We start from the raw sequence: 23524 nt of genomic DNA, 5'->3' as shown, positions 1-23524 counted from the left end.
TACCCGGAGTTCAGACAGGCAAGCAGGCTGCTGCTTGCATCTATACAAGACGGCACGAGAAAGAGGGACAGACTTCTAGCTTGGAGAAAGAGCTGGTTAATTTGGTAAAAGATCCATCATAACAAATAGTACTTCACGGCCTCAGTAACCCAACCCTCATGTGGCCCTTCCCACCCCGATTCGCCCGCAGATAATACGGCACAAACACAAGCTCCCTCTCCTCGCCTCTCTCCTCCTCGCTCGGCGCCGACCCCATCACGTCCCACCCCTCCACCCTCCTCGTCCATCCTTTGGCCCTGAGCGCAACATACTCGTCCCCCAAACACTCTTTCTTCCACCCCTCGACCCAAACAGCCGCCTTGTCATCCACCACGATATCCTTGAAGTGGTTCTCCTCCCAGGGATTATCCACGTCCTCGACACAGTAGACCAGCGGGCCCCTCGCCAGCGCCAGGGTGCGCTGGCAGGAGGTGTTGCGCGGGTGGGGTCTGACGAAGCGAGGCTCGAAGCCGCCCAGGAGGAGGGAGAAGGAAGGGTTGGCTCGGAGGTAGGCGGGGGAGAGGACCAGGTAGCCCCTTTCGGAGAGGGTGGCGGGTTCGGCGGGGGAAGGGGACGGGGTGAGGAGGTATCTTCCTTGGGACCAGGAGGGGATGCGCAGGCGGATGGTGATGGGTGGGGGTTCTTGGGCTGGGGGGTGGAGGGTGAACATTATGTTGTTTTCCCAGGGCCAGTTGGTCTTTTGTTCGAGCTGGACTGGGGAGGAAGACGAGGAGGAGGAAGAAGAGGAGGAAGGGATGAACTCTAGTTTTGCAGACGTGTACAAGTGCACGTTGATGAAAACCCCCTTCTTCTCTTCTTCTTCTTCTTCTTCTTCTTCTCCTTCTTCTTCTTCTTCTTCTTCTTCTTCTCCCTCTTCCTCTTCTTCCTCTTCCTCACCAAAATGCCAAAGATACCCGCCCAAGCTCCCAAACAACCGACTCACATTAGGAGGACAACAGCTACACTCGAACCACCCCTCGCGGCGACACAGATGCCCCTCGCAGCTGGCCAGGTAGTTCTCGTACGTGAACCCGCGCCCGTCCAGCGACACGGACCCCAGCACGGTGTTGTACAGACACAGCTCCATGACGTCGGCGATGTGTGCGTCGGGCGACGCCGGGCCGTTCAGGTGCAGCAGGCGCTCGGCGAGCATGATGGCGCCGACGGAGGCGCAGGTCTCGGCGTAGCAGCCGCCCTCGTCTGGGCTCTGCGGGAGGAAGTAGTCGATGCCGAATCCTTCCCACTGGGCGGCTGCGCCGATGCCGCCGGTGGGGTACATCTTGCGCTGGATCATGTTGTTCCAGAGGCGGTGGAGGGCGGATTCCCAGCTGGCTGGGTCGGGGAGGGAGAGGTTGTGAGGAGGGTGCTGCTGCTGCTGTTGCTGCTGCTGCTGGGCCAGGGCCAAGAGGTCTGCAGTGGCTGTGAGGAGGTAGGTTGCCCGGACGGCGTGACCTTCGATGGATTGCTGCTCGGGGATGGGCACGTGGGCTTGGCAGTACCAGTAGTCGCGGGCCATGGGGTACGAGTTGGGTCGTTTGTGGGCCTCTTCGCCTCGCTGGTCTGCCTCCCAGTCGTAATAGTGTTGCTGCTGCTGCTGAGCCTCGTTCTGCTGGCTGCCCGGCTTCCCTCGCTCCGTGAGGAAGAAGCGTGCGAGCTCGTAGGCCTTGACGTCGCCCGTCGTCCTGTACAGGCGCAGCAGGGCGAGTTCCAGCTCTGGATGGCCCGGGTACCCTCTCCTCTGGTCCTGTCCGGGTCCAAAGTGGGCGTGCATGAGGTGGACATATCTCGTCATGACGTTGAGGAACTCGTTGGTCTTGTAGTGGTCATGGTGGGCTATGGCTGCCTCGAGGAGGTGGCCGGCGTTGTACCTTTTTTTTTTTTCGTGAATTAGTAATGTGAGTAATAATAAGTAGAAAGAGAGAGCAAACCAAAGAAACCAACTCACATCTCATGCATATCCCGAAGATTTGTCCACCGCTTCCCAGGCTCCACTACGATGTAATGCAGGTTCAGATACCCATCCTCCTGCTGCGCCGACCGCATCGTCCTCACGAGATACCGCACCGCCTCGTCCAGGTCACGGTCATACTGCTCGCGCAGGAAATAAATGGCCCCCTCCATCCACTTGCCCAGGTCGCTGTCCCAGAACAGGTGTGGCGGGACGGGCCAGAACCTGTGGTCGTCGTAGATGGGTTTCCATTTCAGCTCGAAGCAGTCGTAGCGGCCTGTGGTCTTGAGGAGGTCCAGCTGGGCGAGGAGGGTGGTGCGGAAGATGGTCTGGCGCCTGGTGGCTAGGAGGGAGGAGGAGGCGGTGGAGGTGAAGGTTGTGTGGGTGAATGTGCCCTGTGGATCGAAGCGTATGAGGGATTGGGAGGAGGGGTTTGGTGGTGGTGGTGATGGTGATGGTTGGAGAGTGATGCGCATCTTGGAAGTCTTTTTGAGGGTGTATTTGAGGATGTGATTGTTGTTGGAATAAACTATCAGTCTACAGGGTGAAGACGTATAGGTGCGATACGGCTAGCAACTCATTATTCGATTGTAGATAACGATGAGAGACAGCACGAGAGGATGATTATCCGGGCGGGGTTACATTCCGGGACAGCGGCAGTCATTATCCCCAGTCTTGCTCCGAGGTTGCCACTTGGTATAATTCATCCTCTTCCACAGATGAAGTCTACCACTGATAAAGGATCCAAAGTTGGAGATAATTGGTCAATGATAATTACTATGAGCTGAGAGGTACTGAAAAAAGTTTGCTAATCAACCAATTGATATTCATAAACATATTTTTCTCTTTCCTTTTGGTTTTCTGTTTATGCTGTAATCATAAGAAAATGGCCAGGTATTTTCAAGGGCGAACATGGATATAAACAAAAAGAAAAGGTTGAATTCAAATGGTATCTCTCATTCGCGCCATTCGTTTCGTAACATCATTCACCGCCGTTTCAAAAAAGAGACAACAATTCAAACCAAATCAAGCAATCAAGCAAGCAAATCCAAGCACAACCATCGTAATTACGATGCCCCTCTGGCCCCGCCATCAAGGCGAAACCATACTTTCAGATGCCTTTGCTGGCAAGTACCAGCCTAGCCATCAAAAGACCCCCCACAAGACGGGACCTGTCAAAGAAGAGCAGGTTTTGATCAACAAGGAATTCAACCTCCTCCTCGTCGCTCAGACTCTGGAGCGGCGGTACCACCTCCGGTTCGAAGTGGCCGTCGTGGTCTGGGTGCGCTTGCGAACCCAGTGCAGCCCGAGCAGCGTGCTCACGAGCCAGCAGATGGCGCTCAGAAAGGCAAAAGCCTCGTCCGCCTTCCAGCTGCCGCAGTTGGTGCCGCGGAACCCGATGCCGCTCCAGTCAAAGGTGTAGCCGCAGCTGTCGCCCAGATAGTTGACGAGCAGGCCGAAGGCGACGAACCAGCAGATGGAGAGCACGAGATCCGTGGGCCAGTGGATGAAGCTGCCCGAGAAGGGGAACAGCCAGATGAGGGAGAAGAAGATGGAGAGGCCGGCCACCACCTCGGTGTAGATGAAGCGGCCTAGATCCCACGACGAGGCGCCGCGGGACTGGTGGAGGAAGTGGCCTGTGATGCCGGCCACGATGCCCGAGAAGACGAGCTGGGAGGGGCAATTAGCCTTTTTTTGTTTTCTTGATACTATAAAGAGTTGTACGTAGTGTACATTGGGAGGAGAAAGCTTACCTCCGCTAGGCGGAAGATGATGGAGAGGAGGTCTGTCACGATCATCTTGGAAGTATGCTAACTTTAGGTATGGTTGGTTGTTCTGTTGTTTGATCTTGAGAATATTCTTCAACAAAGGAACGAGTAGTTAACTGTAAACCGAATCGTCGTTGTGGAAGGGTGAGAAATATCCAAAGCCAGAGGAGGAGGGTGTGGCAAACATTTATTTATCATGCAAAAGGTGGCTGGCTGGCTGGCCCTTTCCAGTCACCCAATCAATGAGTCCTCCAGAGTCAATCCGTACCCAAAAACGTTGCGGAAGGGACAAAAATCCTGCTTTTACAACCTCTCAAGGTAGAGAGGCGCACGCACCCGTCAGGCAGCGTCACCAACCCACGCACACGTGAGACACCTTGGCTGTGCTGGCCGGAAATGATCATCACTGTCTTTTTTTCAATTAACGTCCCCTGTCCAGCTCAAGTCCTCCTCCATCTCTTTTTTCCCCCTCGGCACATGACGACAGGTACTGTGACAAACAACCCCGCGAGCTGAAGTCACAGTCACCTATAATATCAATTATCCCCATACAAATGAAGCGCCACCCCAGACCACGTTATGTGTGTGGCAGTGCGTGCCGCGCAGAGAAGAGAAATAAAAAGGAAATAAAGAATACAACAAAAACATGGATGCAGATCAAGGTTTTTGCGCCCTGCCCCCGGTTTGTGCCGTGCCTCCTTGTCACATCCATACGTCATGCATGTAGCATCAACCAGCCCTTGTCTCATTGATGAAATGGATTGGATGGTTTGAGGCCCTATCGTTACTACCTACACATCTGGATCGGCGAGTCTAGACCGGCGAAGAAGGGAGCACAGACATCTGCGATTCTGCGATTCGGAGGCTGGGAAGGGGGGGGGGGTTGTCCCGATGACTGTTCATATGCCGTTCCTGGTTTCTAAATTATTGTTTGGGTCCCCTGCTGCTTAGTACTGCGGATTTCGTTGTGGTGTGAGGTCGTAAGGTTTTTACTGGGCGCGTGGCCTGCCACAAAGGCGGCTGTGGCGTAATCGTGCAGGGCCCCCTGTGCTATGGTACCATGAAAGCAATGCTTGAAACGGCAACTGATGAACCCTCGGGGAAAAGACAAGTCGAGCTCTAGAATTGAGGGAGCTTGGGGTGGAGCTCTTTCAGCTGTCATGCATTTCCAGTATCCCCTCCAAATTCTCAGCCCACGTGAGCTTCTAATTGTGCCCGTAGATTGTCGGCGACATGCTAACGATGAGAAAAGCTTCCTTTTCCCCCCTATCGGTTTCACTTGGGCACATGCGTTTTGAATATTCGATAAAATCGCACTTTCGAGACACTGAGCCTATCTCCAATTCTCTTCTCATTCTTTATTATTATTATCGGACCCATAACTATACTGCTGAAGAAAACTGAAGCATTGATTCATTGAATCACAGGAAAGTAGAGAGTCTTTGATAACTACAACATCCCATAGACCAAAAGCAGAAACTCTTGCTCTGCCCAGAGCAATGCTAGAGGTTTAAGTGGGTGTTATCATCATAGTCCCGTACCCAGAACCCAGCGCCACATACAGTCATTAGAATAATATAGGCTCTCGAGGTATACACTCCCCGACCACACGCTCCTGCTCGAATCCTTATACGATTACACACGGGGCTCATCGTCATATTCCATAGGAAGCATGATTGAGGCGTCAAACGCCTTGATCAAACCAGGCTTGAAGGATTCTTGTAACGAGCCAGTGTCGTGGTGTTGGAAGAGGTGAGCATCTCCATCCAGGCGCAGGTCGTTGTTGAGTCGTACCAGACCATCATCAACGACCTTGACCTCGAAGTTGGGCTCCATGTCCTCGAGGACGTGCTTCTGCGCAAAGAGCCTCCTCGCCCGCTTTGCTGCGGGCTTCTCGAACTGCACAGTGATGTAAAGCCGAGCCTTGCACTCATATGGACCGAGAAAACCTCGATTTTTTCGAGATGACCCGACATAAGGTGTTTTCTTGGTCAGCCCTTTGCGCACCGGCTTGCTCACTGGCTTCCCGAGGGCTTTTCCATACAGAACCCTCAGGTCCATGAACTTGGCGCGCAGGTTCTCGGGGATATCTTTCTCCACAGCCCCAAGACCGTCCAGCTGGAGATCTTGTGATGAGGAAGTAGAAGCCTGTTGTGACGGTCCTGTCTTGCTGTTGGATGGAGAAGGGTCACGTACGCCTGAAGAGCACGTACAGATTGGCGTCACGGTCAACGAGGCGTACCAAGAACTGAAACCGTTACTTTGTGAATGTTGGGCAGCGATTCGCCCAGGCTCAGCTGTGACGACGGGTTGTTGTCTGGAGATGGTAGAAATACATCATCTTCGTCTTCATTGGCCTGGCTGTGTGGTCCCGTCAAGGCCTGCAGCAAGGCCTCCGTAAAACTCGCTGACGGCCGATGGGACTGTTTTCTGCAGTTTGCAGATTCATAATTGTGGCGTATTTGTTGTCTGAAGGCGCTTCTGTAATTCCAAGAACGGTTGTGAAGAAACAACAAGAACAAAAAACATTAATTCTGGTTCTTTTGGGCATCGACCGGCTTTTAGGGTCTGAGTTTTCAACAAATTGTTTTTGGGTAAGGCTTCGTTGACAGCGTATCAGAAACCCTGGTCTGCATTTGCACTGCTCCTATTCTTTCACGACTATTACAGTTGCTACCGCATTGTCAGAACTCCGTTGCATCGGTGAGGGGTAGTGTATCGCCATGATTGTCATGGACGGCATAGGTCGAGGTACAGTATCTGCGGGAATCAGAAGGGAGGAGAGGGAGAGGGGGGAAAGTGTAGGAGAGAAATAAGAAAAGGTGTTGTGAATTTAAACGTATCCATTGATTTGTCAAAATATTTTCTTCTTACTGGGTAGCACAATACCTCATGGTCTCGAAGTAACCAGTCTGGGGGCTATCTCCCTCATAGCCCAAGCACAATAGTCCTGGCCACCATGCGAAAGATGCTACACAGACCGTGCCGACGAGGAGGACCACCATCAGACCTGCAACTCCGGTGGGTGTGTTGTTTGCTGTGGTCCTTGGGATTGCCTCGTTGGTTGCTAGTGTCTTGCAGGCGTGGATAGCGTATCAGGCCTGGTAAACACCCTGTTTCGCCGCCTTGAATCGATGACACCCCAATTCGACCATGACAATGGGGGCGACGTTGCATGAACCGCTGCGAACACGAGAGTAATAGACCAACTGACCTATACCACGCATTATCTTTCTCGTGTCCTGGGCATTCGTGAAATAGTTCATGGCTGCAGGCATAGCGTGACGATACTCATATGTTAAGACACTTTACAACAGACCATTGTTGCCTAATAATTCGACCTACGAAAACCATCAGTATCGGAAAACGTTTCTGGTCCACACTCAATGTGTCTGCTGCGCACGACTTTACTCCCAGGAAAACCGACACAGGCCATCAGAAATCATATGCCTGGCGGCAAAGGAAAAAAAATTAATAGATAAACTCCGCAAGAGCTGCCTGCCCACTTTTCCACGAACCAAATAAAATGTTCTTTCGTATCAATCTGTTCCCGTTCGCCATGAAGAGCCAAAGAACGAGGAGCGAGATAGTCACCTGCGCCTTTACCTCTTCCGTGGCTTCTTCTTACCACCACGCTCCTCTTCGTCAAGCCCGCCCTCACGGTCACGCTTCTTTGCCTTGCGCTCCAGCTCATCCCAGTCATCTCCCTCGTCCTCATCGCTCACGTCCTCGTCGCTGGCCTCTGCAGACGCATTGGAATCGAAGTCCGAATCCTCCTCGCTGGACTCGGAAGCTTCCTCAAGCTCGCTCTCGCTGATCTCGAAGTTGCTTTCCGCCTCCTCCTCCTCGGAACCCCCTTCAGCGTCAGACTCATCCTGCAAGAAGGACCAACCGCCTTCCGCAAAGAACGCGTGAGGATCAGTGGTCACCGTCTTTATGATGGTTGGCCAGTTGAGGTTGAGGGGACCTTCCGAGTAGGAAAGATCAGACGAGTCAAGGAAGTCCTTGACATCCTCCAGCGACTCCACCGGGATCGTGTTGATGTGGTATGGCGGGCGGCTGAAGTCCTTGAACACGAACACGAGATCGAAGTTCTTGAGACCAAATTGGACACGCTCAAGGTGTGCTACTTCGATGTCCTCGAGGGTGATGACCATGAAAGGAGGTTCCGTGAGCTGGATCAGGCACTCCGTAGTAGGCTGTATGTAGACGTTGCTGCGGAATGGAACACCAAAGAATCCGAGGTCTCGGATGGGCATGTCCACCTCGATCTGTTCGTTGCGACCCGCTTCGGCAATCTTTTCCGCGAAGGCCTTGAACAGGCGGTCAAGCTCGCCTCGTCGACGGCGCTCCTCCTGCTCCTGCTCAAACTCGTCCTCATCGCCATAGCGGTACTTCCGCTTTCGGTTGCCAGTCTCGTCGAACTGTATATCGGTGGCCTCCCTGTAGAACTGGACGTCCTTGGTCTTCTTCTTGTTGCCAACGATGATCGGGTCCTTGAGATGAATATGGATGATAACGATAAGTTCATTCTGGCAAGGCTGGAAGAACAGGTGGCGAACGTTGGAGAAGAGAACATCGACTCTCTGGTGCGGGTTGAGCGGTGACTGGTACCGGATACCGTTCTGGTGTATCTCAACCTTGCCCGGAACACGCTTGCCCTCCATCGCTGGCCGCAAGAAGACATTATCCAAAACGGCGGGACGACGATCTTTGAACCTGAGGTTAGCCGTATCCAGCGAAAACGGTATGCGAGAGAGAGACACATCAACTTACTTCGGATCTCGACAAGCTTGTCCTGCTCGACCACATCCTCCATGTCCTTCTTCTCCTGCTCTTTCTTGACAACATCTCGCTTCATGTTGCTGATTTGGTTTGCAATCTCAGTGTATCGGTCCCCATGCAGCGACCGGAATGTGAGACTTCTGACGAAATGAGCAGAAGCATCCTCGAAGGGCTGATCGTCTTTGCGACCGACACCCTGGCCTGGGGACAGGAAGTTGATGCGGAGGTACGACCACTCGCCCTCGTCGCTCTTACTTGCATTCTTGATCGTGTTAATGTGGTATGGGACCGGCCGACCCATGATGGGGAGGATGACGGTGGTGTTCTTGATATCAACGACGATGCCCATGTCGCGGACCTTAGCAGGCAGCTGGTTGTCACGCTTGTACGACTCGAAGCGTTTGAACTTCTTGACCTCGGTGCCGTTCTGGCCGCCCGTGGATTCGGTAAAGCGGGCGAGTCCCTGTTTCTGCTTCTTCTCGGCGAGCTCTTTTTGGTGCGCCTTGCGCTTCTGTTCGGCTTCCTCGCTCTTCTCCTGTTGTCCACGACCAGATCGCAACCGAGAGCTAGTTATGTTCTTAGTAGCAACAGCGCCAACCTTGGAGTCCTTCTTCTCCTTCTTCGGGGTAGGCTGAGCCTCCTCATCATCCTTGAAAAAGAAGGAAGTCTGGTCAGGATCAGTGGCAGCCTCGCCAGTGAAGTTGATTGTGCCCTCGGCGGTGACACGGATGGTGTCGGTAACGATCAGCGAGTACACCTTGCTATTTTTGTCTTGAGGTTGCGGGTTCTCGATGTCGGCAAAGCCCGTGGAGATGCAAAGAGTCATCCCATCCTTGAGCACGCGAGTGTTCTTGGCGTTGAGGACGAGAGTCGGGTCCTTGTTCTCCAGGCCGATGCCGTAGCCAACATTCTTCAGGAAGTGCTTCTCGAACTCTGGCTTCTTGGACTTGACGTAGCTGAGAGCCTTGTGGTAGACATCCTTGGCAACGGCACCGTCCCGAATCTCCTTCAGAACCAGGTTGTGTACAGAGAGCAGAAACTTGTAGTTGGACTCCTGTGTCTTGTTCGGGTCGACCATGTAGGTACGGGCAATGTTGGAGCTGTAGGACTTGTATCGCAACCCCATGCCAGCAACGATGACACCCGGGTGAAGATTCTCCTCGCTCGGCTCAGCTTGCATCTTCAAATCAAACTTGCCGCCGCTGTAGACGGATGGGCCTACGATCCAGTCGAGCTGCTGAGGGTCGAAGTCGTTGGGAAGCTTCTGTCCGCTAGGCAGCTTGACGGTCTTCCAAAATTTCTCGTCATCGATCTTGTTATCGACCTTGTCGGCGAGGACGCGGTGCTTGACCTTCTTCTCCTGGTCAAAGGTGCCAAGGATCTCCTCGAGGAGAAACGAGTGTGTCAAGGCCACGCAGGTCTTGGATGAGGTCCTCATGGCGCGAAGTTCGGCCTCATCTTTGGCGGCGAAGCAGGCAGAGGACAAGGCCAGCGACACGTCGACCTCTTCTGCATCCTTGCACTGCTCGGCGAAGATCTTCTTCCACTCGTCGATGAAGGGGCCGCGAGAGGTATCTTTGGTCAGGACACCAACTTTCTTCTGTTACGCCCAAAGCTGTTAGTTACAACAGGTTAGTACATCGTAGGGCGCATTGGTAATAACTTACGCCCGCGTTCTTGATGATGTCTGCGACCTTGACAAAGAGCTTCTCGTTCTCAGCGGCGTCCTTGCCGCGAACCAAAACCTCCACAGGAAATCGTTCGGACTTGATCTGGTCGAGGTACTTGGCTGTAGAATACAATATTGTCAGTCTTGCGCGGTCGGATCGATGCGGTTGTACAAGCCCTGGGAGATCGCGCACCTTTCTTGGCGGTCGTGAGGATGTAGAGGGTGTCGAGGGTGAATAGCATCATGGTGGTGGGGAACTCGTAGCCTAGCAGCCAGAACTTTTGGGACGATCGCGATGTTAGCTTCTGCGCACGCCCTTCCTTCCACTGGGGACAGGCATTGTAATCAAGGACGCGTTATACGTACGTGCATGGCATTGTTCTTGCTGAAGTTTTGCACCTCCTCGACCTTGCCCATCATAAGGACGATGGACGAGACACCTCCGAAGAGGGCGTCGCCGCCCGACCGCTTGTCAGCCTTCCAGGCATTGATGAGGTGGGAGATGCGCTCCTGGAAGAGCTTGCCATCGATCTTGATTGCGTCTGCCATGACGAACGACTCGTGGATGACGATATCGTGTAACGACAAAACGGCGACAGAGAACCGATGAGCAGCGAAAGGTGCTGCGATGGTGCAGAGGAGAAGACTGCAGCCGAGTCGTGGCTTTTGTTGCCGCTGATGCAAGTGGTGTTGGGAATTGTTAGGAGGGAGGAGTTGGAGAAGGTCGCTAATGCACAATGGCGCCCGCCCTGCTGCTGCTAAAGTGTTAGTGGGTCCCTGGGGGTCGCGACGCGTCCTGGAAACTAGAGCCGTGTCAGGCCAAAAATTGTTGCTACCACTTTCAAAGCTTAGCAAGCTTGGTCCCAGCCAAAAAGTGGTGCCTCAGGCTCAGAACCTATGACGCGTGATCCTCGACTTGGACAGTGTGCCTTGACAGCAATAAGAGAACTGTTCGATGGGTTCTGATAATATTGCTGTGATGGAGAAACAAAAAGTCAAAGAGGTGTTGCTGCTGATTGTTGCAGATGTGAAGAAGAGAAAAAAAGGAACTGATGGCTAGGTCGGTTATTGAGATGTTGGGGGGGGGGGGGTTTCAAACCGCTGTTGCTTCGGTTTTTTGGGGTTCCCGACTGGAAAGAAACTGTAGCAGGCTTCAAAGACAGGGTGAGTGTGTTGCTTATCAACAACAACAGGCAACAATCAGTCAGAAGTTGGAGGTGGAAACTGTTTAGTTTGCACTGATGTGAACGAGCGCTGAGGGGCGGCTGAGCTATATATATGGTGTCTGCTATGTGGCACCTCCAAAGCCCATTACATCCATGCCCCTTCAGAACGTCTGTAGGTTTTCAAGAGAGACACCCCAGTACCAGGCTGCACCTAGCATCGCTCCCATGCTCATGGTGAACGCCATCAGGAAGTTCACATCATTGTTGTCAAGGATGTCCCATCCAGACTCCACCACCCTCGTGGGCCTGTCATCCCCAAAGCTTGACCTGCGGTGCTTGTTCTTTGCATCATATTTGGCCCCAGGCTCGCCCTCAGCCTGGTTTGTCACTGCAGAGCCTGTATCCTCACCAGCCTTCTGTCTCTGCCCGCCAGATGTAGCCGAAACAAGCACTCTTTCCCCACCCTCGCCCTCCACAATCTTGCCCGTTCGCACATCCCGCACGCTCCTCTGGAAGATGCCGCCTAGGAAGGAGTCGAGCACGCTGCCTAGAAATCCCCACACCGTCAGAGCCAGCATGAATGTACGGTGCTGGCCCTGCGTCCAGGGCTCGCCGCCGCTGCCCAGTTTCCCGGCCGTCTGTTGACTACAAAAAGGGATGAAGAGCATCGAAGTGACCACCATGATCATGCTCCCCAAGAATCCCGCGGCAAGACCTGTCAACGTCACACCGCCGTTCGTGCCGGGCGGGACTTTTCGCAGCGAGAGGGAGGTGATCAGCCGAGGCGGGCCCCGGGCGAGAATTCCGAGCTCGGAGCTGAAGGTATCGGCAGCGACGGCAGCATAGTTGGCGATGATGCCCACGACAAGCAGGTCGCCGCCCCAGGAGAAGCATAGAGAAGGAGAGTCCTGGTAGGTTGTGCCGGCCTGCAGGGGAGATTGAGAGGCGGCACGCTGATTTAGTTGGTACGCGTGAATGACGGAGAGGATAGAGGCGACGAGAGAGTTGGCAAAGACTAGATTCAGAAAGGGGGAGAAAGCGGGTTAGCGACAATGCTATTGACAAAGGAACTTGAAGGTGGTGTGGTGTCTTGGTATGTACAAGAGGTATCTACCTTGGACGTGTGTTCGTGGTCCTTCACCACCAGATGCGCCTTTGGAGGCCATCGTCAGCTTGGCCTTGACATCTTCCTTGATGTGCGTCACGCGCGTGCCAGCAAGAAAGAAGACGCAGAGGAGCACGAAGGGGAGGTTCCAGGGGTGGTAGGCGTGGGCTATTCCAGTGAGCGTTGCCGCAAACAGGCCTCCTGGCGTCAACGATTTCCTCGAGTAGGCACGGTAGATCAACAGCCCAAGGGCTGGGACTGCGATGGTAGGCTTCATGGCGGGGAATGTCGGTTGGTTTGAATTATCTGACGTCGGATGATCACCGAAAGAGCGTCCAAACTTCCTTTTTTTCCTCTGGAAAGAGAAAACAAAAAGGTTCGACACGCTGAGATGGAGTATGAGATTGATCCCAGGTGATCAGTTGCCCGGTTTGGGGAGCTGACTGTACGGAGGATAATGGAAGCTCTCACCACCGTCATCAAGCCGTCTTTACACCCGAGGCAAGAAGTAGGTAAAAGACCAAGCGGAGCTCTGAGAGCTGCCAACCGGATCCCTGTCAGCAGGCGGCCCCCAATCCCTGGCCTTATCTTGAACCGGCTGTAGTAGCGCAGCACACATGGTACATACCAAGGTCGCCTAGCAGCTGCTTTGGCCTGCCGAAATGCTGACAACTGCCCATACTTTTGTGAGGACACAGATACCACGGTACATGGTATGAACCCTGTGAAAGGACATTTCGTCGGATGTTTTCGGTCGTATAACTTCTGATTAGACATTTTGACAGCTTTTCTATACGACTTCAGTGCGTCTTCATTAGGCCGCCTATAAACCTTGGTTCATTAACATATTATCAAAACTCACCCTTCTACCATAGTAAAACAACCAGAACTATGTCCTCCGGTTTAGCCATCCAAGAGAGACCTACAGACCTACCAGAGCACTCCGACGGACCCTTTGCCAACCCTTCCAAGGCTCTTGGCCCAAGCAACCTCCCCCCAATGACCAGTCAGAACCCAACCCAGCCTCTAGCCGCCCGGCCAGCATAACCGTAAGCGCCGAGACGGAACATCAAAATCTCACCCCCTGCAGGTATTTTTTCCCAAGTCCCACCAACCCGAACGATACCCATTGGACCGGTTACTCAGCGTTCATGGAGCTGAGCTCAACGCATTGGGCGAAGGTGGGTGGGTGGTGCGCTGGGGATCCCTGGGCATGCCCTGGGGCGGCGGTTCGATGCATGTACAGTGATTGCAGTCTGCAGCTTGCGACGTTTGACAGGGGAACCCGAGGCGCCTTCATGGCCGACAGGGGAGGAGGGGAGGGTGCGCGGCTTGTCTTTTAATCTGTGATCAGGTCCCGACCTCATCATCTATGTATGATCTGTATTGCTGCCGCCCTTTCTCTTTTCCAGGCCTTTGGCTTCTCTCTCTCTGCCTGTCTTTTGTCATACTATCTGTATATTATTTCACACAAGACTCTACGTATAGAGGGACCAAAAAGACATCCTCTTGGAATAGATTGGCAGAACAGGTGTCTGCCAAATTCCAAAAATCTAGCCACCCTTGAACTGCTCAGGGATCCACGGTGGGTGCGGGGCAGCTCATCACCCTCAGCTGCGGCGTAACCAGCCCTTTGAGTGGCGAGAATATCATGACTGACATCTCCTGAAGCCCTCACAACTGGTTTGCAACAAGCCCTTTGGAGGCAGCAGCGAGCACTGACAACACCACCACCATTCCACACCAAACACCATCTCTCATCCATACCATGGCTTCGCAGTACTACCCCCGTGAGTACCTTCACATGAAAGCCTCATCTCAAGATGCACTCACTCATCATATCGTAGCCCCGCCCACCTCGGCGAAGAAGAGCTATCCAGCACCACCAATGTCTGCACCAGCTCACCAGACCTCATTTGGGCCCATAGGAGGCCTACCGACCTCCCCTCCAGCAAACAGGCAGGCCTTTTATCCGCCGCCTCCCAACGGATCACCAGCAGGACAACAACGGTCCTACCCGCCGCCTCCAGCGTCGGCAGGCACACCGCCACTCAGAGTCACCAGCCCGTCTTCCTACCCGCCTCCTCCACAGCAGCAGCAGCAGCAACAACAACAGCAACAGGCCAAGTCACCCCAGTCCGCCCAGTCTGCGCCGCCAAACATGAGCCTCCCGCTGCACATGCGCCACAGCTCGACGGGCTCGTACCATGGCGAGGAAGGACAGCTGCAGCAGCCACCATCGTACGCTGGCCCGCCACAAGGTCAAGAGTATGCCGTGGAGAAACCACCCGTCTCGGAGCGCGACGAGGAGGAGGCGCCTCTCGACACGAGCAACCCGTCTAACCTGATGGGCGGCGCACCACCGGCAGGTCACTTTGTGGGCGCATCGGCCATTTCTGATGACGTCGGCACGTTCAATGGGGGGTCGTACCGCATTAGCCATCGTGATAGCAATACGATTTTGACCATCCAGCTGGCGATGGGGTGCCCGCTCAACGCGAAGCCCGGCACCATGATCGCCATGAGCCCGACCGTTACGCTGAGGGGTGCGTACAAGTTTAGTATGAAGAAGTTGGTGGCCGGTGGTGAGATGGGGCATTCGACCTTCACTGGGCCGGGCGAGCTGCTGCTCGGTCCGCCCTTCATGGGTGATATCACGAGCATACGGCTCAGCGGAGATGAGAGCTGGAGTGTGGGCCACGATGGCTATCTGGCGAGTACCCAAGGTGTTGTGAAGGAATACAAGAGGCAGGGCCTGGGGAAGGCCATGTTTAGCGGGGAGGGCCTGTGGGTATACAAGATTAGTGGGGTTGGGCTGTTGTGGTTGACCAGTTTCGGTGCCATCATCAGGAAAGATGTGAGCTGTTCCCCAAATCCCACTCCCCCCTCGAGCACGGACAATGAGTCTCTTCCTCTATCCCACTCTCTTCCTCTTTTATTCTAACCCTCTGGCAGCTCGTGGAAGGAGAGAAATACATCGTCGATAATGGCCACCTGGTCGCATGGAACACAAAATATGTGATGGAGCGAGTCGCATCTGGCGGAATCATCTCGGGTCTCGCCTCTGCGGAGGGCCTCGTGTGCAAATTCACTGGCCCAGGAACTGTCTTCATTCAGACCAGAAACGCGGTAAGTCTCTCTCTGTGGGCTGGAGTGGGAACATATAGCTTGCGATGGTTTGCTGACTACCGTTGCAGAAAGCTTTCGCCGGGTACATGTCTGGCAATGCTGCCGTGGCGTCTTAGTTCGTCTCTTGTTAAAATTTGCCTCGAAGTAATGGTCCGAGCCAGAAAATCTATATGGGTTCTCTTTTCTTCTCTTCTCTAATCTCTCCTGGGTCGCCTGTGGTGCGAGACAAGGTCGATAGCTTCTTCAGAATAGCTTTTTCTTTTTGAGTAACCATGTATAATTCTCATCGGCGGGCCAAACAACCATGCCTTTATTCAGCGACCAGCATGTCATCATAGCCTTCTATCCTCGTTCATGTGAAAAGGACCAGAGTCTATTTGAGATGCTGCTCCCGTCATGATGTACGTATGTCGGACTAGGATGCAAGTGTGCTCTCTGGGCGCGTCGCAAGTACATTCCGTTTGTATTTTCTTTTTTTCGTCTGGTCAAAATGGCTGGTATGATATGGAGACCTAATATTGTGCCACTCGTGGATCAAAAGATGATCTTGCCTGGCATGTGCTATGTTGATACTCAGTCACCTCAGCGAGCCTGATCTCCCTGGGCAGACCAGTGTCACTTGTTGTTCTCAAGCACATACTGAACACCTTTCTGGATCCTCACAATACCGCTCTCAAGCTCCCCTCATTTGTTTTTTCTTGCTTGCCCTTGTCGGCCCTTCTTGCTGAAATCTATGCTCTTTTTCGTTGATTGCATATCAAGATTGGTTCTTGAGGGAGGATAGGGAGTGATGTGGCAAAGTAGACAATGTCGAGAGGGAATGATGCTCCATGAAATCAGTGGTATTCTTGCTGGTGCAAAAGAAACTAATGTTCTCTTGCCTGTGGTTGTGAAGTTGCCTGAGGGAAGATTGGGCAGGTTGAGGCAGCCTCCAAACTGGAAGCAAAGAGGGACAAGGGCTTGCTGGGAGGCACCTTCCACTTCCAATCTACAAACATGACGCCTTCTCCATTGTACCTCCAAATCAGCTCTCTTTCACCACAACAACTTTGGGTCTTGTGAAACATCACCCACTTCACAAACTTGATTCTCGATTTTGGTTATGCCCACGCAGGTTTAGGTCATCCTTTCTCGTCAGGGTGGTACCACAGTTGACCTCAGCGATTTTTGAGCGGACACTTCACTTTCTCAGGGTATGTCGTCACCTATCTCCAACCTCACTGTCGACTCCCAACAGAAACCTGGATCAGGCCCAGGGGCAACATCGCGTGACCCACTATTGTGCCTGTCAACAATGAATATCTGCTGAGAATCTTCCAGCCTTTCCATCGACACTGATACTCAGTCCCGTTTCACGCTGCTCTCCAATCAAGGCTCAGTAAGTAGTAAACACAGCTGCACCAAAATTTCTTTCCCTTCATCTCTTTCCTCTCTTCACTGCCTCCCTCCCTTTCTATCTCCATCATCTCCTCCATTCCCGTCATTTCTTTCCGTTTCCTTTCCCTTCATCATTACTAGAAGCACCACGGGCAGAATATTTACTGCTGAGCGTTCAGCATCTCTGTCTGCCTGCAGCAGCTTCTCGGCCAGGACAATCAGGACGAGGGGGCTTCCCCTCGCCCCCCCCCCCCCCGAATCGGGCCGTGGCTGACATCTGGAAGGTTCGGGTCCTGTTGGGTGTTTTAAGTACCTGTGCCCGTCTGTCTGCATACACCGGATGACTATCATCAACGAGAAAGTCTCCTAGGCATCCTCAAGACGGCTGACTCGACCGGGTCTCTGCTCAGCACAGCCGCTTCGACTTCACGGGTAAGAACCCTATCACCATGTTCCTTCCGCCAAGGCGCACGCAATGTTGATTGACAGATTTTCCTTTTCGATCTAGCAAAATGACGTTGCGAGGGGATCAGGGCTTCATCGAAGCAGGCCCTGCTTCGAAGCCGAGCCTCACTGTCGACACTCGAATCCCCTCCAAGTCCAGGCTTGCCAATGACTTCACTCAAAGTGCACCTGTGGGCACTCGTCAGGAGAGAGGCATCCAGCCAATGTACCAAGCAGTTGATCGGCACTGCGCAAAGCTCGCCGAGATGATGAATTCACCGACATGGCGCAGTCAGAATCCAGAGCCGTATGTACCTTCAGCCAGCACTTCCAAGAGTCACAATCCTACCCAGAGCCCGCTTGTTATCGACCGTTCGGAGTTTCCGTACAACCGTTACGTCAAGGAGAACCGAAGTCCTGAATCCAGAGCCGCTGTTCAGCGCCGTTCAAGCCCCTACGGTGCCCAGTCACCTGATAGTCAGATTTGCCTCGGTCTTGACAGCGAAACCATCAATGTCATTGAGATTCATCCCTTTCCGCAGACCCCAGAGGCATCAGACAGTACTGTGATCATCTCGGCTTCAGTATCTATGGATCCTTGTCGTCGTATTGAGACTTTGCTGAAGGACTCACAATCTACCTTTGTCAAGAAGCAGCAGCTCGGCGTTCAAAGCAAGTCTGATGAGGATTTGTGCGTTCTTGAAGAAGGCCTGCAGGAGACTTGCCTCAACAATCCTACTGCGATCTCACAAGATTCTCCACCACCAGACGGTGCTTCGGAAGATGCCCGTGCGGTCTCAGAGGGAAAAGGACAAAAGATGGACAACGACTGCGTGGAGCATCCGGAGCAGGGCCAAGCCGTTGATGTGATCAACAAGAAGCCCTCTTCTCCCGGCCGTCACGTTCAGACTAAGCAGGACGAAGATCAGCGCTTCAAAGATTTGCTTGATCGTCTCCACCATCGGCGTGTTGAGGATCCGGCTGAGGCTGCTGCAATGGCCGATCCAGCCATCATCTCTTTGTGCTCCATGAAGTCAGACCGGCAGATTACATTCAAGCGAAGCAAGCACATACAGTCGGACTCTGGATATGCGTCTTTGTCAGCCTCATCTAGACCTCCCACCCGCACGCAGTCCAGGCTCGACAGCCAGGGTACTTCTGATGACATTGAATCAGAGACTGTCTTCAGGCGTGAGAACAGACAGTCCAATGAGTCTGGATCCGAAAGTCCCTCAAAGTATTCAACCCTCAACCCCGCGGCCAGAGAGTTCTCATCAGTTGGAATTAATAGCGGTTCACCAGGCAAAGCAGGCGTTGTCACTCAGGATCCCCTTTATAACAAGCTTTTCCAATCGGCGCAGGGATACCAGAGTACAAAGGGCTGCATCTCGCCGCCTGGATTGGTTCATGCATTTCAGCCTCCTCCTGGAATTTGGTTGCCTCCTCTGGCTGTCCCCAGTCCTATGATGTGCTTCCCACCATCCATACAGCAAACCCCTTGGCGACCGGCTCCAGGAATACTGCCTTATGCTAATAACTTTGCTGGAACACCTCCTCCACCTCTGACAGGATGCAGTTCGAATGGCCTTGGACCTTGCGCTGGCGTGGGCGTTGCTCCGGGATTACCTCAAGGGTTTTCTCAAGAACTGATCCCACCTCCTCCTACGCTCGTTCGTACCACAGGACTTGCTCCTGCGCCGAGCATGGCCCCGACTGATTTCACTGGGCCCTTCCACCAACAACTTCCTAACTTGGTGCCATCGTGCAACAACCCAGCCCATCAAACAGCAGGGGCAGTCAATGCACAGCCAGTTCTGCATGCTGGAACCGCGGGATTCCTGCCCCAAAATCCTATCGACCCGGTGCTGCCTGCCACAGCCGCAATCCCCTCCTCTTCTGGAGCTGCTTTCATCCCCAAGCATGTGCCCAAGCCCAAAGTTCCAAATACTACGGGTCAACAGAACTGGGAGCTCATGCACGAGCTCCGAAGGATGAACGAGCCTGGGTATGCCCAGAAATGCAAAGAGAAACAAAAGAAGCGATTCATGAAACAGCTCGAGAAGAGTGGCGGCCCGGCAGGCGGGAACTAGGAGAAGAGCCAATCTGCGAACAACCAAGCACGCAATCCGCCATCCGCGAATGGAGTTTCAGGAATGACCAGCAGTTTGCAGGAAACGACTGTCAAGGAAGCGCAGTCGCCAGTAAAGACGGCCATTGACCAGCCACTTGGCCCAGCAGAGGCACCGGCTTTTCAATGGCGGTAGCGACGAGGGAGGCATTCACTCCAAGGTCATGTTCAGCTTCCAGAAAAATTCCAGCTCGGAAGTGGACGATCCAGGTCGTTTATGAGGGGTCAACCCCGTTATCATGCTACATTGTTATAATTGGTTCTTGTGTGGTTTTTTCCTCCTTTCTCTCGTCCGTCTCTGCGTCTTGAATAGCGGTGGACGAAGCCGGGATACAATGTTATGAGCATGGCGAAACAAGGTTTTGTAAAGTATCTTCTGGACAAGGCGAAAGAACGAGGAGTAGTTTGACAAATAAAATTGCCTCTGTGCGTTGTTATTGTAGAATTGGTTCTTAGCCTTGAGAAGCTAGGGGCAAAGATGAACCAAATTTCGCAGCAAGCCAGCGATTTGGTCCAATGTCTTGACATGACAAGATTTGCAAGGCAGCCGTTCTGTACCCACGTACCGTGACCAGTTCGGAAGTTACTTCGAGCGGATACTCATAATAGTACTATGACGATCATATATTCATGACCTTGTGACGAAAGTCAATCGCGTTCAAGCCTCTATTCACGCTATCAAGTTATTTGCTGGACCAGCTGCAGAGTTTATGACACTATGAGAGGCCATCTGCTTTAGTTGGACTGTGTGCAATATGACGAATGGGAGGAAATAGACACTCGAAGAGGAAAAAAAGAAGAGAGAAAAAAATGAACAAAAGGGCGGAGAAAACGGTTGGAGATAATAAAAGACAGCCGGATGAATTATCCAGCTCGTTTAGGTGGAAGTCAACAGTGCTACACCATTGACGAGGAGGTCTTTTGTGGTCATCGGATGGTTAAACAGTCCGATGCATATGTGCGCGTAGCATAATCTCTGTTTTTGACATATTTTAACTCCGAATGCCGTTGGTAAAGGCCGGTTCGCCCGCTGACGTGCTTAGGCAGAGGATGATTATACAAGAGCATAAGTCAACAATCCAGTTTGTTGGAATGGGCCTGATGTCTAAATTTCTGCATGTAGTTGGAGTATAAATGCCGTCGGACTTTTCAACGACGAGGTTGGTAGGGAGGCATGGTAGGACAGATCGGGTGGTGACGATAATAAATATGTAGCACAGCGGCTGCTCATTATCATTCTTCAGAAAAGAAAAAAAAATTCTGGACGTTCTTCTTATGAGAACATTGTGTTATGTTATTACTTGACCTCTCTGTACCAATCCCAAACTCTTGATACAATCGTCATTACTCTCACTTCGTCTATCCTCCAACACCAAACAAACACAACGTCCACAATGTCGTCGCCTGGTACCCAAACTGCGCTCCTCTTGACAGAAATCGGCAAGCCCCTCGTCAAGTCCACCATCCCCGTCGAGGAAGTCGAAGAGGGCCGTGTCCTGGTCAAAAATACGGCGACAGGCCTCATCCCAGCAGACTACAAGCTGCGCGACAACGGACTGGGAGGCATGGCCGAGCATCTCCCCATTATCGTCGGCTGCGAGATTGCAGGCCGCGTCGTCACTGACACCGCTGACCTCCCCGCCGGCACCCGCGTGGTCTACCAGCCGCAGTTCAAGCTGAAGCTCTCCGGTGGTCTCCAGGAATACGCCGTCGCCCGCCCGGACCTTGTCTTCCGCATTCCAGACCACATGTTGGACGAGGAGGCCGCCAACTTGGGAACCAACCCCTTCACAGCCGCCGTGGCCTTGTTCGACCCCGTCTTTGGCTTCGGGATCCCCTTGCCCAACAGCCCCGAGGCCAAGACCTACGACTTCGCGTCCACCAAGGTCGTCATCATCGGCGGCACGGCCGTCGCCAGGTTCGCCGTCCAGCAGGCTCACCTCGCGGGCATCGGCACCATCATCGCCATCGCCTCGCCCAAGACCAACGCCGACCTGGCCTCGTACGGCGCCACGCTCGTCATCGACCGCCACCTGGACCCGGACGAGATCGCTGCCCAGGTCCGCGCTGCGGCGGGGGACGACCTGAGGTTTGTCTTTGATACGTATAGCACGGAGGACCCGGCGCTGGCGCGGTCCTTTTTCCACAAGCCTGGTGGGTTCCTGGTCATGGCGTCCTCGCGGGGGCCACGGGACCAGGTGGCGCTGACGGCCAAAGGCATCATCGTCAAGGGATTCCGGGCCTGGCTGGAGGGGTTTCCTGAGCTGAATACAGCTTGGGTGGCGCTGTTTAATGGCTGGTTGGCCGATGGCAAGATTAAGATCCCTCCTTTCCAGGTCGTGCCCTTTGAGGCGGATGCTGTGAATGCGGCGTTGGACAATTTGAAGAAGGCTGAGAGTGGTGTCAAGTATGTTGTCAAGATCGCGTCGTCTTAAAGGGAAAAGCGGCCCTTCTAGTATGATTACCGAGAAAAGAAAGGGGATAGGTACGGAGGATGACTTTAGGAGGGTGGGCATCGCACTTTAAGAAGTGAATAGGATGTAAGCGCGTCGGAGCACCGTCAACGGGCCCCCTTTCTACCTGCTTCTTGTGGTTAGGATATGCAGTACTGGCGCCGACTGTTGATCGCTGAAACATGTTTATCAACATAACTGGCCTACCTTTTTATAATTCCATGAATAGCATTATGACAGGAAATACAACATATGAATAAGCACCAATGTCGATCTCGGCTAGAAAGACCCATCCCTGATCATCAAGGTATGCCTATCAGAAAGCGAAGTTGATTGCAAGATCTTCTTTTCTCTACAGAGGAACAACACCATCAAGCTGTCCTTGGAGTGTCATGGTTTGACGATTCGTGGAGAGCCAGTGGGATTCGTCCAGGAGACATAAATACTTGATCCCTATTTGTAGTCCTTATCAGCGTTTCAATTTTGTTAATGGCTCCGAAATCGAGAGTCTGGATCAAGATGTGACCTGACTAATCTTGCAGAGAGCTTTACATCATGATAAACAAGTGTCAGGCCGTATGCTTTCTAGTCTGGGCCTCAGTCGGGGTTGCATGAGGTTTTGAAAGACAGATAGCAGTCATGACAATACAAGTCCTGTGCGAATATAGAAAGAGACCTGTGAAACGGTTTGCTAATAGTCAAAGTCATGGTGGTAGCTACTACCCAGACCAGACGAAGTGAATGTGCCTCAAACCACCTTGACGAAACAAGAGACTGAAGTAGCTTACTACGAATATCAACATGTTAAGAATAACAGAGAACTTCAGGAGTCAGAACAGGTGCACCGTGTGAGAAAAATGACCAGGAAATAGTCTGTATCTCTTGGAAGGCCGGAGAGAAAGATAACTATTGGGGGGAAGTTCCATTGCTGTTTGTGTACAAGGCATCAGGCTTGTTGTTCAACCTGCCTAACGAGGAGGATTCAGCACCATCTAAAGGCATGAGGTGTTCTGGCAGACTGAAAGATGAAAAGGGCCGTGTTATTAGTTGATTGACGTCCTGTAGCCAGCACCACATTTGTCACGGTAGTAGGCAATATGGCTGTTTAATTATCCAGGTATTCACAGACAGACAAGCACTCAGTAAAGACTCACGTTGGTTCTATCGGTCTCAGATACCAGCATTTACCTCTCTCTTTGCCTTGGAGATCACCCAAGTACTGCCTCTATAATGATCTCCCCCCTCAGCATACTTGGGTAGTTGCTTCAAGCACTCTAATAGAGAAGGACGCATAAGGACAGAAGGCCGTCTTGCAATGCCTGTCGGCACTTGTTGGTAATCAATCTCTAACATCGGCATCCAAGCTCACGACGCTGACAGGAGAACCCTACACGCACCACTTTTCGGGATCGAGAGGATGACACGATCGTATGCATCCCTCGGGCCGCCGTACCTCAGCCAAAGAATAAAGTTATCGGGACGACATAGCCCAGAGTTTCACCCCCTCGGCCT

At 52.9% G+C, this 23524-nt stretch overlaps 7 protein-coding genes across 7 annotated transcripts; 3 read left to right on the top strand and 4 right to left on the bottom strand.

Annotated features, from left to right (window-relative positions):
* Positions 1 to 89: 89 nt before the first annotated feature.
* Positions 90 to 2463, bottom strand: M406DRAFT_295898 (DUF1680-domain-containing protein; the record flags this gene model as incomplete). Its single annotated transcript, XM_040919216.1, has 3 exons — positions 90 to 858; positions 937 to 1907; positions 1985 to 2463. The coding sequence occupies 3 exons, from the start codon at positions 2461 to 2463 to the stop codon at positions 134 to 136; spliced, it is 2175 nt and encodes a 724-aa protein (XP_040771522.1). The 3' UTR covers positions 90 to 133.
* A 751-nt stretch (positions 2464 to 3214) lies between these two features.
* M406DRAFT_268768 (uncharacterized protein) lies at positions 3215 to 3786 on the bottom strand (the record flags this gene model as incomplete). Its single annotated transcript, XM_040917965.1, has 2 exons — positions 3215 to 3658; positions 3742 to 3786. 2 exons carry the CDS (start codon positions 3784 to 3786, stop codon positions 3215 to 3217), a joined length of 489 nt encoding a protein of 162 aa, XP_040771521.1.
* A 1605-nt stretch (positions 3787 to 5391) lies between these two features.
* Positions 5392 to 6481, bottom strand: M406DRAFT_73027 (uncharacterized protein; the record flags this gene model as incomplete). The annotated part of the gene is made up of 3 exons (XM_040925604.1): positions 5392 to 5954; positions 5999 to 6179; positions 6425 to 6481. 3 exons carry the CDS (start codon positions 6479 to 6481, stop codon positions 5392 to 5394), a joined length of 801 nt encoding a protein of 266 aa, XP_040771520.1.
* A 4942-nt stretch (positions 6482 to 11423) lies between these two features.
* M406DRAFT_324362 (uncharacterized protein) lies at positions 11424 to 12915 on the bottom strand. The gene is made up of 2 exons (XM_040919863.1): positions 12491 to 12915; positions 11424 to 12391 (listed from the first exon to the last, which is right to left on the bottom strand). The coding sequence occupies exons 1-2, from the start codon at positions 12756 to 12758 to the stop codon at positions 11538 to 11540; spliced, it is 1122 nt and encodes a 373-aa protein (XP_040771519.1). The 5' UTR covers positions 12759 to 12915; the 3' UTR covers positions 11424 to 11537.
* Positions 12916 to 14968: 2053 nt separating this feature from the next.
* On the top strand, positions 14969 to 15948 carry M406DRAFT_358218 (TRAP-like protein). Its single transcript, XM_040923834.1, has 3 exons — positions 14969 to 15338; positions 15437 to 15610; positions 15679 to 15948. Exons 1-3 carry the CDS (start codon positions 14994 to 14996, stop codon positions 15724 to 15726), a joined length of 567 nt encoding a protein of 188 aa, XP_040771518.1. The 5' UTR covers positions 14969 to 14993; the 3' UTR covers positions 15727 to 15948.
* Positions 15949 to 17499: 1551 nt separating this feature from the next.
* Positions 17500 to 19521, top strand: M406DRAFT_73023 (uncharacterized protein; the record flags this gene model as incomplete). The annotated part of the gene is made up of 2 exons (XM_040925603.1): positions 17500 to 17738; positions 17934 to 19521. 2 exons carry the CDS (start codon positions 17500 to 17502, stop codon positions 19519 to 19521), a joined length of 1827 nt encoding a protein of 608 aa, XP_040771517.1.
* Positions 19522 to 20953: 1432 nt separating this feature from the next.
* Positions 20954 to 22253, top strand: M406DRAFT_353416 (GroES-like protein; the record flags this gene model as incomplete). Its single annotated transcript, XM_040922761.1, has 1 exon — positions 20954 to 22253. The coding sequence occupies one exon, from the start codon at positions 20954 to 20956 to the stop codon at positions 21992 to 21994; it is 1041 nt and encodes a 346-aa protein (XP_040771516.1). The 3' UTR covers positions 21995 to 22253.
* Positions 22254 to 23524: the final 1271 nt, after the last annotated feature.

Source organism: Cryphonectria parasitica, assembly GCF_011745365.1.
Source record: "Cryphonectria parasitica EP155 unplaced genomic scaffold M406scaffold_9, whole genome shotgun sequence".
Lineage (NCBI taxonomy): Eukaryota > Fungi > Ascomycota > Sordariomycetes > Diaporthales > Cryphonectriaceae > Cryphonectria > Cryphonectria parasitica.
The sequence above is the reverse complement of the archived record's forward strand: the minus strand, read 5'-3'. Positions and strand labels throughout refer to the sequence as shown.